The 15,431-nt window shown below is 40.0% G+C and overlaps 1 protein-coding gene across 1 annotated transcript; it reads right to left on the reverse strand.

Annotated features, from left to right (window-relative positions):
* Nucleotides 1–8,645: 8,645 nt before the first annotated feature.
* LOC106583774 (growth/differentiation factor 6-A) lies at nucleotides 8,646–15,103 on the reverse strand. The gene is made up of 2 exons (XM_014168345.3): nucleotides 14,524–15,103; nucleotides 8,646–10,313 (listed from the first exon to the last, which is right to left on the reverse strand). The coding sequence occupies exons 1-2, from the start codon at nucleotides 14,873–14,875 to the stop codon at nucleotides 9,421–9,423; spliced, it is 1,245 nt and encodes a 414-aa protein (XP_014023820.1). The 5' UTR covers nucleotides 14,876–15,103; the 3' UTR covers nucleotides 8,646–9,420.
* Between the last annotated feature and the right edge of the window lie 328 nt (nucleotides 15,104–15,431).

Consider the following 15,431-nt stretch of genomic DNA (forward strand, 5'->3'; position numbering starts at 1 on the left):
CACTGAAAATATCAAAAAAGAAGGTCCAAGCATCTTCGACAGAGGGGATCAAGCTGATTCTATATCATTTTACAGAGGCCAGTTCATGAAGGAAGGCTTTCTCATTAAAGTTTTTTAGCAAGCGTCCATGACAAATGGGACAGGTTGTTTCACTGAGCAGCCATTACGAACACAGGCTGATAACAGTGATCACTAAGTTCATTACAGAAAACACCAGACTGATACCTATCAGGATTATTTGCGAGGACAGTAGCCTTTTTCTGGGTATTTGGAGTCATACTGTGCCTTGAGGGATTGGTAATAATCTGAGAAAGATATAGGGAGTCCCATTGCTTTAGGACTTGATCAGGTGATTTAAGCATGTCCCAGTTTACGTCACCTAGCAGGACAAATTCAGACTTAGTGTAAGGGGCCAGGAGAGAGCTTAGGGCAGGTAGCATACAGGCCGGTGCTGATGGAGGACGATAGAACCCAGCAACAGTCAACAAAGAGCTATTTGAAGGTTTAATGCTTAAAAACAGAAAATCAAATTGTTTGGGGACAGACTTGGTGGAGACAACTGAGCACTGAAGGTGATCCTTGGTAAAGATTGCTTCTCCCCACCTTTGGAAGATCTGTCTTGCCGAAAAAGGTTATAACCAGAAAGGTTATACATCAGTATTCAAAACACTCTTCCATAACAATGTCTCAGTAATGACCAACACATCTGGATTGGAGCTGTGAACTCACACTTTCAATTGATCCATTTTAGGTAATCAGCTTCTAGTGTTAACGTTCAGAAAACCCAGGCTTTTACGAGAGCAGAAATCAATGAAGCCGATATCAGAGCACAAGTCACAATTGGGGCTACCCAGTCTTCAGTCAGTGCTTTTATTTTAAAAACTTTCCCCAGGATCATGTGTCCCAAAAGCCCCTCCCTAGCCCCAATTTACAAGCACCCCTCGCAAAAACCTCTCCATGCTCCAATTCGATTTGGAATATTGAGATAGGATAGATAATAAAGTAACGAGGTTCTCAAAAGGGTGTGATGTAATACAATTAGCAGGTGATCTGCAGGGAAGTGGAGGTGTCCGCCAGTCTGTCCCCCGTATGGCCTGATGGAACCCCTGATGGTGGAGTAGAGTGGGCTACCATAGGGCCACAGAGGGTCCTCCGCAGGGCTGGAGAAAAAAGAAGCCCAGCAGATGCCCTATCAGAAGGAACACTATAGTGCTTTGTTACTCCTGTGTTTACCTTTTGTTTTACTTAGTGAGCAGCTGCCAAGGGCAACCACCTCTCTTTACACCATCACTGCCTCATGTGAGTCAATCGCCGGTTGAAAGAAATATAAAGGTTCAAATCATGATAGATAGAAAAGGGTTCGCTCATTTCTTCTTTTCTCTCTCATTCCCTTTTGATTGCCCCGCTCAACACGCTCAACTGTCTGCCTCAGAAAAAAAGATGTACAGTTGAAGTCGGAAGTTTACATGCACCTTAGCCAAATACATTTAAACGAGTTTTTCACAATTCCTGACATTTAATCCTAGTAAAAATCCCTGTCTTAGGTCAGTTAGCATCACCACTTTATTTTAAGAATGTGAAATGTCAGAATAATAGTAGAAAGAGCTATTTATTTCAGCTTTTATTTTTTTCATCACATTCCCAGTAGTCAGAAGTTTACAGACACTCAATTAGTATTTGGTAGCATTGCCTTTAAATTGTTTAACTTGGGTCAAATGTTTCAGGTAGCCTTCCACAAACTTCCCACAATAAGTTGGGTGAATTTTGGCCCATTCCTCCTGACAGAGCTGGTGTAAGTGAGTCAGGTGTGTAGGCCTGCTTGCTTTGTGATGGCCACTCCGAAACCTTGACTTTGTTGTCCTTAAGCTATTTTGCCACAACTTTGGAAGTATGCTTGGGGTCATTGTCCATTTGTCCATTAATTGTCCATTGACCCATTGGTGACCAAGCTTTAACTTCCTGACTTATGTCTTGAGATGTTGCTTCAATATATACACATAATTTTCCTCCCTCATGATGCCATCTATTTTGTGAAGTCCACCTGCAGCCAAGCACCCCCACAATATGATGCTGCCACCCCCGTGCTTCACAGTTGGGATGGTGTTCTTCGGCTTGCAAGCCTCCTCGTTTTTCCTCCAAACATAACGATGGTCATTATGGCCAAACTATTCTATTTTTGTTTCATCAGACCAGAGGTAATTTCTCCAAAAAGTACAAACTTTGTCCCCATGTGCAGTTGCAAACCGTAGTCTGGCTTTTTTTATGGCGGTTTTGGAGCAGTGGCTTCTTCCTTGCTGAGCGGCCTTTCAGGTTATGTCGATATAGGACTGGTTTTACTATGGATATAGATACTTTTGTACCTGTTTCCTCCAGCATTTTCACAAGGTCCTTTGCTGTTGTTCTGGGATTGATTTGCATTTTTTGCACCAAAGTACGTTCATCTCTAGGAGACAGAACGCGTCTCCTTCCTGAGCGATATGACGGCTGTGTGGTCCCATTGTGTTTATACTTGCGTACTATTGTTTGTACAGATGAACGTGGTACCTTCAGGTGTTTGGAAATTGCTCCCAAGGATGAAACAGACTTGTGGAGGTCTACAATTTTTTTCCTGAGGTCTTGGCTGATTTTGTTTGATTTTCCCATGATGTCAAGCAAAGAGGCACTGAGTTTGAAGGTAGGCCTTGAAATACATCCACAGGTACACCTCCAATTAACTCAAATGACGTCAATTAGCATATCAGAAGCTTCTAAAGCTATTTTCTGGAATTTTCCAAGCTATTTAAAGGCACAGTCAACTTAGTGTATGTAAACTTCTGACCCACTGGAATTGTGATACAATGAATTATAAGTGAAATAATCTGTCTGTAAACAATTGTTGGAAAAATGACATGTACAAAGTGTCCTAACCTACTTGCCAAATCTATAGTTTGTTAAGAAGAAATTTGTGAAGTGGTTGAAAAACGAATTTTCATGACTCCAACCTAAGTGTGTGTAAACTTCCAACTTCAACTGTATATGGACAACATGGGACCTCTGGCATTAAGGCACAAGCAAGTATATTTAATGTTTGTATCCGCCACTGCCTTTGTGTGCAGGCTAGTGGTTCAATGCAGGGTGGAAGTGGGAGTCAGTCCAGGCATCTGGCGCTACTCTGCAGCACTCATCTGCCCATCTGTGTATGCTGCTGTCCTTCTGTCCTCTAGCATGCGCTCACGCTCACACACACACATTATACAATATACATGCATGTTCACTCTCACATTTAAATATACTTGTACACTCTAAACCAACACAATTTGTGTGTCCCTGCACACGCTCTGGGGTTCTGAGTGTTTATTTTCTATTATAGGGAAAGAAACCACCTTGCACTGTCCTGTGAGGTAAAAGGGGAGGTTGGGGAATGAGCCACAACCCAGCCAGGCTCTATTAGATGCAAGGAATTAAAAAGGGAATAAGGAGGGATCTATTTCCAGAGATAAACAAAAATCTCTGAGAGGAGAAACAGACACTGAAAATCTTTGATAAAGAAATTCCAATTTGATGTCATCAATAGTGTCATGAACAGTTTGAGTTCAGGCCTTTGCACTGTCCATGCATTCCCTTTCCCTGCATCCCAAATGCAGCCATTCAACAAATCACAATGAGAGTTCTCGTACTTAACAATAAATCATATCGTATTTCACTGTGCCCATTTCCCTATACACTCGCTGAAACGTTGCTTGCAGCCTAAATGTTAAGTTCGATTTATCTCCTCACTGCACAGTTTGTGAGGACATCACTGATAACAGTGGGGTTAGGTATGGGGGAAATGTCTGTCTCTATAGGAGCCAACTTGTGTTTTTAGACGTTGGAGAGACTCCCGGACGGTTTGGAGAAACACATTGTAGATCTTAACGTTGTTATCATGCATCATCATGGACCATGAAGAGGCAGGCAACTCAGGGGTCCACAGATGTGGGGTGTCAAGGCTATTTGTGTTAAACATTCTCCACATATTCTGATGAAAAGGAGCTGTGCCTTTGCCAATACAACATTGGTTAAATAAATAGAAATAGATAGAAATTATAGATGATAGATAGAAATGTTAAACAAAGCGGTCTCTCGGAATGGCTTTGCCATAATGGTGACTAAGACAATTATGCAACTATGAGGACGAACCTGTTATTTTTTATGAGACCATTAAAGCTAAAGAGTGAATGATTAAGATGACTAAACTAAAGCATTCCTTCCTTCTCATCAGCATGTAACCATACTCAAAACTTCCTCCCAGTGTCCAAACAAGAGATATCATCACGGTATCCAATAAAATAAAGGGACCTAAAATATAAGGGGAATTGAAATTGCAAGCCCCTCATTTTTCACAGAAGCAGCGTACGTAATCTCACAGGTAAGGTAAGAGCATAGAGGACATTTGGCTAATGGCAGTCAACCTGTCACACACTTTCTGTCTTTTCCTTCAGACCTGTGTCTTTCTTCTTTTCCACTTGCACTGCACGTCTGCTAGTAAGGTATCACCATGCCATGGGTATCACCAACGCACTGCACTTGTAGAGAGTTAGCTAGTGGACCTAGCATTAGCCACATAGCATCCTGATATTCAATGCTGACACACAGACATAGCCTGAAGGGCCATTTGGTTATGCTCAGGGGAGTGGTTGCTGTGTCAGTCATTTGCAGGGGCAGCTAAAGAGCGCACTTAGTGTCCTCTCTTTCCCCCAGCAACCATGTGGGGAGTGACCTGATACCGTACAAGAACCTGGACAACATATAACATTTCAAAGCCATTTCCTAATTGTTTCCAGGCCAAGGTCGATAGCCTATATGGAAGCAATCCCTGCTTTCAAACTTTTTTCCATCCTCAGATTGTGAAACATTAAAGTGTTAAGTAAACTTGACCCAGGGGGTGGCTAATTCATTGGGAAATAGCTGTGGTTCATCCATTCAGTACCATATCAGTGACAGTCAATGCATTTCCTTCTACTTGAATGGCCACCACATGTTAACATAGTTTTAGCCGGCAAAACACTGAACAATAACACTCATTGTCTGTTTACATGTTAGTGAAAACACTAAATTATCCTGTGGCTTGAAGCCGAGAGCACTATGACTTCCAATAAGTTCATGACCTACACAGTACCATTAGATAAATCATAGCCTACAGTGCCATCGGAAAGTATTCAGACCCCTTGACTTTTTCCACAATTTGATACGTTACAGCCTTATTGTAAAATTGATTAAATAAATAAGAAATCTCATTAATCTACACACAATACCCCATAATGACGAAGGGAAAACAGGTTTTTAGAAATGTTTGCAAATGTATACAAAAAACTAACAGCAATACCTTATTTACATAAGTATTCAAACACTTTGCTATGAGAATTGAAATTGAGCTCAGGTTCATCCTGTTTCCATTGATCATCCTTCAGATGTTTCTACAACTTGATTGGAGTCCACCTGTGGTAAATGCAATTGATTGCACATGATTTGGAAAGCACACACCTGTCTATATAAGGTCCCATAGTTGACAGTGCATGTCAGAGAAAAAACCAAGCCATGAGGTCGAAGATATTTTCTATAGGTCTCAGAGACAGGATTGTGTCGAGGAACAGATCTGGGGAAGGGTACCAGCATTGAAGGTCCCCAAGAACACAGTGGCCTCCATCATTCCTAAATGGAAGAAGTTAGGAAACCTCCAAGACTCTTCCTAGTGCTGGCTGCCCGGCCAAACTAAGCAATCGGGGGAGAAGGGCCCTTTTTCAGCGAGGTAACCAAGAACCTGATGGTCACTCTGACAGAGCTCTAGAGTTCCTCTGTGGAGATGGGAAAACAATGCAAAAGGACAACCATCTCTGCAGCACTCCACCATTCATGCCTTTATGGTAGAGTGGCCAGACGGAAGCCACTCTTCAGTAAAAGGCACATGACAGCCCGCTTGGAGTTTGCCAAAAGGCACCTAAAGGACTCTTAGACCATGAGAAACAAGATTCTCTGGTCTGATGAAACCAAGATTGAACTCTTTGGCCTGAATGCCAAGCATCACGTCTGGAGTAAACCTGGCACTATCCCTATGGTGAAGCATGGTGGTGGCAGCATCATGCTGTGGGGACGTTTTTCAGCGGCAGGGACTGGGAGACTAGTCAGGATCGAGGCAAAGATGAACAGAGAAAAGTACAGAGAGATCCTTGATGAAAACCTGCTCCAGAACAATCAGGACCTCAGACTGGGGTGAAGGTTCATCTGGAGACAACACTGGAGTGGCTTCGGGACAAGTCTCTGAATGTCCTTGAGTGGAACAGCCAGAGCCTGGACTTGAACCCGATCGAACAACTCCGGAGAAACCTGAAAATAGCTGTGCAGCAACGCTCCCCATCCAACCTGACAGAGCTTGAGAGGATCAGGAGAGAAGAATGGGAGAAACTCCCCAAATAAAGCTGTGCCAAGCTTGTAGCATCACACCCAAGAAGACTCGATACTGTAATCGCTGCCAAAGGTGCTTCAACAAAGTACTGAGTAAAGGGTCTGAATATTTATGCAAATGTGATATTTTATTTTTTATAAATTAGCAACATTTCTAAAAACCTGTTTTTGCTTTGTAATTATGGGGTATCGTGTGGAGATTGATGAGGGAAAACAACCATTTGATCAATTTTAGAATAAGGCTGTAGAGTAACAAAATGTAGAAAAAGTAAACGGGTCTGAATACTTTCCGAAGGCACTGTATATCAACTCCTACCAATAGAGATGAATGATTTGTTTACATTGCATAAACTTTTAAAGAAAGCTGAACTCCATTGTCACCACCATAGAGTTCTACTGCATAAGTTCTGAAACAACTACAACTCTCAAAGTCAGGCGTTTCGGTGCTGTAACCAGCAGTACTAATTAAAACCCTACATGGGTAGAATGTCCTGTATCCCATACTAGAAATAAAACACCATGCTTTGCTAAAAGCTAGTTTTGTAATTCAAACACATTTAATGGTTAAAATTTGGAAATACATCATGGATTCATTGTGATCCAATAAGACTGATATTAATGAAATATGCATAGATATTGTTGAGCAACAGAACACTATACAAACAAATAGCATCTCTGCTTATATACAGGCTTTGAAAGAAAGGGTAAAACAAATGCTTCTTTTTCCATAGTTAATATAATCCAATGATCAAAGGAGACAGTCTTCTCACTTCTTATTTTGGTCAACATGAAAAACTGCATTAAGGTCTGATTGAAGTGTGAGTTTTTCCCATTATTCAAATCAAATCCATGTAGACCACTTGATTTAGCGTTATACTTACAGTAACGTTAGGTACTGTAATGAGTGTGGTTCATATCTGTAACTTCGTTGGAAACAAGCAGCGTTATAAATCACTTAAAAACGATGTTTTCTCTCTGTCAGTAAGGATCAGCTCACAGATTTCTGGGAAATTAAAGGGGGGAGTTAAGTCATCTGAAGAACAAGAGTGTTGGATGTTTTTTCTTCACTTTATTAGTACAGTAATAGTGTGGAATAATATCCTATAATATATATATATATATATATATATATATATATATATATATATATATATATATATATATATATATATATATATATATATATATATATATATATCATACATACATACATATATATACATACATACATACATACATACATACATACATACATACATACATACATACATACATACATACATATATATATATATATATACATACATACATACATACATATATATATATATACATATATATATATATATATATATATATATATATATATATATATATATATTGGCCTATATAAATGTATAATTTCATATATCATTTCAAAAGAATTTAACACAGTTGAATGCACCTCAGAACTCAGAACCTAGGTAATTATGAGGTAGACATCAATAATGGTATTTCCACCCTCAACAGTTTTTATACAGCTTAAATTACTCTTATCAATGTAAGAAATATATGATTATCATGAAACTCTGTACATCACAATTAATAAAATTATTATAGAATAGATATTATAACGATTTGAGTGCATTTAAAGTATGTACATTTACAAAGAAATGCATTTAGTCATTTCTCCATTCGTTGCACTTGTAAAGTTTTAACTATACAAATATTTACAGCTCAAATAACGAACAGCAGTGCATTCAAAGCTAATGTGCATTTAAATATCTCGTTTGCGAGTCTTTTCTGGTCAGTCGATTTATCATGAAAAAGGCGTTCTTCCTGACTACATGACATTGCCGCAGTCAGTTGTGGAAGTGCCTTTTGTAAAGATGCAGACGTTGAAGATGCAAATGTTTGTCTTGATTATTTACCGTGGCCTCTGGTGTCCCCACGTGCTCCTGTGCGCAACCGGGTCCAACAGCCTTTCGGTGTGCCTTCAGCAAGTCATCGAGATACAGTCAGCTGTCAATGGCAGGCACAATACGAATGCCTATGTCCATAGAGCCCATGTTTATAATCGTCTGTTTTAGTCTTGCATTCGTTTCCCGCCGGCTTTTGTGACTCGAGCGCGCACTCCATTCCGATGAAACAGGGCGCACAGGGACAGCTCTTGTAAGCATACCTGCGTTATCTCTTTTCCTCAGAGCCCATTGTGTGTTTGGTAGATTACATTCACCTTTTGGAGAGAGAGAGAGAGAGAGAGAGAGAGAGAGAGATAGAGAGAGAGAGAGAGAGAGAGAGAGAGAGAGAGAGAGAGAGAGAGAGAGAGAGAGAGAGAGAGAGAATGCTAGGGCCGATTGATAACGCATCAGAAGAGCTCGATAGTTTCAGCTGGACGCTGGCAGTGAGCCTGGAAACACCCGCTACAAATGAGTCCTCTTTGCAAGACCGCTGCAGGGAGCTGCAACAATGCACAAGGGCTATCCCGTGACTGCGGCCTAGTTTGAACAGGTGCATTCCACTGTGCCCATTTCGGACATCATTCACTGATGGAAGACCAACAATTCCAAGTCTGCTCAGAAAATAACAAATAATAGCCTATCACTAGCATGTCGATAGCCACTCCTCACCTGCGGACTAATGGTTTATGACGACCTGTCTATCCATGTCGGGGCTCGCGAAACAATAGACTATGCTATTGAAAAACATATCAGACGGACGGAAATGTAGACTAGGAGTATGTATTAGTTTAACACAACAATTGGACAGATAAGGCTATGTGAGATTGTTCCGAGTTTAAATTTGACCAAAATAAATATGCTTGCATAGGCCTACACTGCAAATAACGTCGCTCGCGGATCCCTTTTGAGTGAAGTTTAGGCGCACCAATGATATGCCAAGAACGCATGGGTCTATATGCTTAAGATATGCCACAGCTTTCATATTCTGACCTGGGCCGAATGACTTATCTTTGATTTTACGGGGTTTAAATACGTCCAAGTGTCGCAGAAGAAAAGGACGCTACCTGCAGCCACACTGCTCTACCACCATGTCCTCGTACTGTTTGTACACAACGTTATTGCCCGAGTCTATGTAAAGAATGCTGATGGGACTTAGTTTAGTGGGAACACAACAGCTAGGAGGTGTGCTATTGGGGTCCATTGAATTCATGAGAGTTTGAATGATGGCATGGTTTGTTGGCTCTAAATGCGATCTCAAAGGGAAGTCGCACACGCCCTCGCAGTGGTACGCTTCGTAATCCAGTGGCGCAATGATCCAGTCATCCCACCCTAGCTCTTTGAAATTAACGTGCAGAGCCTTTTTGCTGCATCTAGATTTGGACTTTTTGCCATGTCTTTTCCCATGCCGATTGTTCAATGCAGTCCTCCGTCGGCGCCTGGCTTTGAATCGCAGACCTCTCTCCTCCTCCGACCTGCTCCCCGATCCGCGCGACTTGATCTTCTCTTTCATTTCGTTGAACAGGTTCTCCCTTTTCTTGGACCTGGTGTAAACCACCAAGATGGCCTTCTCTTGCTGGGTTCGACCGTTTCTGTCAAATCCCATCTGTTTTAAATCGATTTCCATTTCTGATTTACCAAGAGTGCCCTTGAGCTGGAGACAAAGCTGGCTCCCCTGGGCAGAGTGATGCCGGTTTTTAAACATTTCCCACACGTCCAAAACCTCCCATCCTGGTTTTCGGGAATCCAGAGGATCAAGGGATCTGGAATCCAGTAGCCGTTCTGATCGACAGGAGAGTAATTGAATGTCATAGAGACCTGTCGGGGACGTTTGCAAATCCCCGGGCACTTTTCTAAATATCCTTAATTCAGCTCCAACCAACTCCTCTTTGTCTGAAAGGGTTGAGACATCAAACAGATACTTTTGTCTTCGCAAAGGAGAGTGCAAGAGATCGTCTGCAAGATAAAAAGAAATAATTGCAGTCAGATTCACTTAGGGTGTACAGTGTTCAGGAGAGGGAGGGAGGAGGAGGGTTCACATTCTCACAAAGAGGCCAGATCCACTGGCCTTCTCTCTTGTTTTTCTGTGCCCACTCAAAAGTCGAGCTGAGACAAACTACGACTGACACGTCATCAAATTAGATTTTTTTTTAAAAAGGTCTCTTAGTTAACATCATAGGCTACTTGATATAATTTCTGAGCAGAAAGGATTTTCATTTTGGTACTGTGTAATAAACCATCTTCACTCTTAACATTAATAATCAACAGATGCAAACTTATCAAAACAACTACCATAATAATCAATTATTTAGATTTGCCCATTATGCCTAATATGATGAGGTGTCACCTGTTTGAATCAACTTTATTTCCATGTAACTTAGATATAATTGTTGAGACAGTAGCCTGAATATTGTAGACTAAGCCTATGATCACAATACAACAGCTGGCAATTACATCTTTCTGTCTTTCTCGCTCTCTCTCTTTCTCTCTGTGCCACACTGTCCTTTTGAATTTTATACATTTTCGATGTGCAAAATACCATTCAGTAGCCTATAATCCTATACTTTTGCCCTGTACTTTAAATGTTGTCACGTTTTATTATTAGAACAGAATCAAAATATAGCCTATGTATTTTAATTCTTATTGGGAGAAATGTGAAATTCGGGAAGCAAACTTATATTGAATTGTCAATTGAATCTTATCATTCATTTTAAATGTTAATTATATTAAGCTATTGTTTTCTAATAACACCCCAAATGAATCCCTTCTGAGAATACTTTGCTTTTTCAATGTAGGCCTATCATCACTAAACGAAGAGCCTGATTAAATTAGTGAATATTTTATCAAACAAGTTTATTAATTATTCTTTGCTTGGGAAAAATCATTTCTGAAACGATTATCAAAGTTGTGGAGCAAAGAAACGAGGGGCCTAGTGACATGACGGAAGGGGATTCTGCCAGACTCAACCGACCAAAGGCGACATAGGCTACTGTACACTCAACTGAACAATACAGAATGAATACATTATTCCCTGCTCGAAACCCACGAGGCCTAGGCCACACATATTTGATCCCAGCGAGGCAATGTGCTCTCATATGAGTTACAATATTGTTCATTTCTGCTGTGAAGAGTATACTGGCGGTATGCAGTGTTTTTTATATCTAAAACCCAAGATTTCATCAAATACATTATAGTTTTTTAAAACACAGAAATTTTGATTTTCGTCATCTTTCATCAGTCAAATATAAATATACTTAAGCATAATATGGTAAATACTCCAAAACGTATCTGTTTTACTTCTAAGTCTAACATGAACAAAATGATTTCCCCAAACTAAATGCGATTTTCTTTAGCATTCACGATAACAGGAATATACTAGGCCTACATAAGACAGATCAACCTGTGGTGTCCTGAAATATCAACCAAATGTGATTCCGTTTATCATTTGTCCATCAAATGAAATGCACTGAAAAACATTTTATCGAATAAAATCAACAAGTGTTGATAGCCTGTTCTAGGCCTAAACAATTGCGCCCTGTGTGTAGGCTATAAATCTATAACTCCAATATAGATGCCTTATTTCAAAATAATATTTTATTCTAAATAGATATTTGAATATGGTTGCCAGAACTTTCCCCCCTCTGTGAACCCTGCAGAGTTTAATAGTAAAAATAGAGTGAAACCTTGTGTTTGTTTCAGTAACTTTGCACGTATGGTCTACATTAAGGTTTTTTATAAGACCTCAAACAAATCGTATACAAGGTCACCAAATAATTAACAGTTCTGAATTCCCCTCTTCCTCATTAAAATACTTCCCCGCTTATATTTAATCTCCTCTTGCCAACGATAACACTCCCGGTTCAAAAGTGCTTGGCCTGATTATGCTGACTTTAAGTTACAGCGGGAATCTGTTTTAAAGAACTTTTAAAGACATTGCAGTTTGTTGATTTGGAGATATGATTCGGCAAATTAAGAGACACATTTGCTTGGAAATTATAAACATTTCGACATAATGGAGCCTGTGCGTAATTTACATATTTGTCTGACCAAAATATGAACGATACGGCGTCATCCACTTATGTTAGGCCTATTGTTGTATTATCTGAGTTTGTGGACAACATATAACATTGATGTTACGCTTTCTTCTATGTATTAGGCTACAACTTTCTGAAGGCTGAGAAAGAGAGAGGAGAGGAGCGATATATATATATATATATATATATATATATATATATATATATATATATATAGAGAGAGAGAGAGAGAGAGAGAGAGAGAGAGAGAGAGAGAGAGACAGACTTCTAGTGCTGTGGCTTCCGAGGCCAGCGAGCACCATCTGCGTTTTAATGAGTTACTTCAAGTGCCAAAAGTAATTTTCATACATTTGGTTTATTCTTGTCTGTCCTTGCGACCATAACGAACATAGGGACGTATCCTAATCTGTTTTGCATAAATTGTTTTTATTTTACCTGCAGAGGGGAAAGGCTACATAATATAAAACATTTCAGTTTTATACAAAAATGTCGTCTATCGTACAAGTGTTTCCAAAAGGAGCTGTGCGTAATAGCTGAAAAAGCGCAAAATTCATATATTACGCACGAACGCTGTCGCTCGGACTTTTTAAAGTGCAAAAAAAAATTATGTTGTAGCCTATTATACAATACAACTCAACACTCGAGGGCCTGCTAGAATCTTAACAGAAACCACCAATGTGCTGAGAGAACGGAAGAAAAAATATTGTCAGTAATTAAAGTGGCGGTCGCACAGGGAGGTACACAGTAAAATACTAACCACTTCACAGCGAAGGACGTGCTCTTACATTTTTTTTCCTTCGTTTTTGGTGATGTGCCATTGGCTGAGCTGGGTCATTATGGGAGAATAGACAGTGTTTGATATGTTATGACATGAACACTCAATTAGATCACGAGTTCAAATACTCCAATCAGCGGTTCGATGCTAAGCAACCCTCAGAGAGTCCAGAGAAGGGTCAGAGCCAGTGACACATCAAATCAAAATCAGGGGGAAAGTTAGGCTTTTTCACCAAATCAGCTCTATGTTACAGATGGGAAATAATGGCAACAATGACGTTAACTGATTGTATTTCTCCTCTTAAGATAAAGCAGACTTACATGTGTTCGGTTTGTTGGTGTTTACCTGCCTTTGTCTGTCTAATCAAATCCGTCTAATCACCTTGTTACAGAGTTAACTGTCCCTAATCACCTGCAGCCCACCCTAACCCGTTCTAATATATCAGTTTATTAACTGCAGAGTTGGCCATTCAGACTGCATGATGATCTGTAACACAAACTGTTCATTCCTATCTTGATGCAAGCCAACTGTCATTTCCTGTTTGACGTGTTCACTGATTCACACAGTTCTACACCAATTTGTAAATGAATGCAGAAGATCTTTGGAAATATAACTTTTTCTATAATTATCTCAATTGGCTTTGTTTTGAGATAGTCTAGTCTGACGACAAGGCAAGGTTTGAACAAGGATGGGTTTGGTGCACGCGAGGACCAATAGAGAATGATTTACTACCTTCATTTAGATAGGGCCTCAATTAGTGTTTTATTGTCGTCTTACCTGGGGGTCAATGTAAGTATAATATAACTTTATACTTTGCAAAACTGACGTACTCCTATGGCTCTTTAAAATGTGTCCCAAGGGCTTCAAGGGAACTGAATGCGACAACAAAACGTAATGCGTCCCTCATAAACGATGATAACGTTCCAGTGCAACTAATACAACTTTGAGGCTGACAAGATAATTGCACTTTAGCTATATATATATCGTTATATCGTTTTATGCATTAATTAATAGTACATTTTACAATTCAAACTTCTACATATTTAGATTGGCCAGCACACTTTATTTTGATGTGGGTATTTTATTTTATGGCACTCTTTATGGGTCAAGAGTAGAACAGGCACACCATTTTTCCACATTTGAACTTGCAACTCCAGCATTTCTTTCAATAAGACAGCCATTGTAAAATTAATAGTTTATGCTATTGTGAAAGGGGGTGTTTTTTTAGATTAAAAAAAATGCATACCATGGCTGCAGCGATGTGTGCAAATCTAGAACAAAATGTAGCAAGATTCTTACTTGGTCGTATGCAACGGTAGTAGGCTACATAGCTAAGTCATTTTTAGATGAGACCAACCTGTTCCTCTGTCCACAAAACTTGTTATGGTGTTTGCAGACTTTGAGGAGCGGAAAAAACTTGCGTTTAGTCCGAGTCTCTCTGCAGCCGAATACGTCCTGTATATGGAGAGCATGTAATCGTGGGGCACAATTGCGTCCTTATTAAAGTCTTCTCGGTGATGGCTTAACATTGGAGAAGATGCGAAGATCTCTTTGAGAAATGTGGTTGACCTTTGTCCATCATGAAGGATCTTGACTCCCTTGTTTCTCCTTGGCATAGAGGGAGATATGATGGCAGCTGACTGAAAACATGGTATATTCCAAATGAAGAGGAGTAACAAATATAACGATAGTACTTGAAATGCGTCCATGGTGGTAGTGTCCCAAATATGTTTCGAAGCCCTCTCCACAATGTAGCGATTTTAGACAGCAAGAGCTGAGGATAGACTGCGCGTCAGTTCGACTTCTGCGTTCCCTTCTCACCAGAAAAGTGCGTTCGCGCCCTCGACTTCACACAAGAGCGGAGACTGTTGAATCAATAGAGAAACACGCCCACTTGCAGACGCTCATGTAGCCTACTTATTGGAGAACTTTCCCCAGTCTTTCTATGGACATTAAGACGAAGGAGACATCTCCGACGGCCGAGAAGTCGTGTCTCACGGCCATAAGTAACGCCACAGGAAGCCAAGTTTAAAGGTACAATAACACGTTGACAAAGGTCAAGAGGTGGACAAAGATTTCAACAGAGCAGAGGTCATGGAACGTTCCTAACCAGCTGAGAGAGTAGCCTATTGGCCTATATTGATGAATGTAACCAATTATCTAAGACCCCCAATAAACTTTTAGGCACAAACACATTTTATTTATTTCAAACATGCAAAGATTTTGGGGCCATTTTGTTTTACTTTATAAAAACCTTAGCAATAG

The sequence above is a fragment of the Salmo salar genome, chromosome 02, assembly GCF_965601325.2.
Source record: "Salmo salar chromosome 02, fSalSal1, whole genome shotgun sequence".
Classification (NCBI taxonomy): Eukaryota; Metazoa; Chordata; class Actinopteri; order Salmoniformes; family Salmonidae; genus Salmo; species Salmo salar.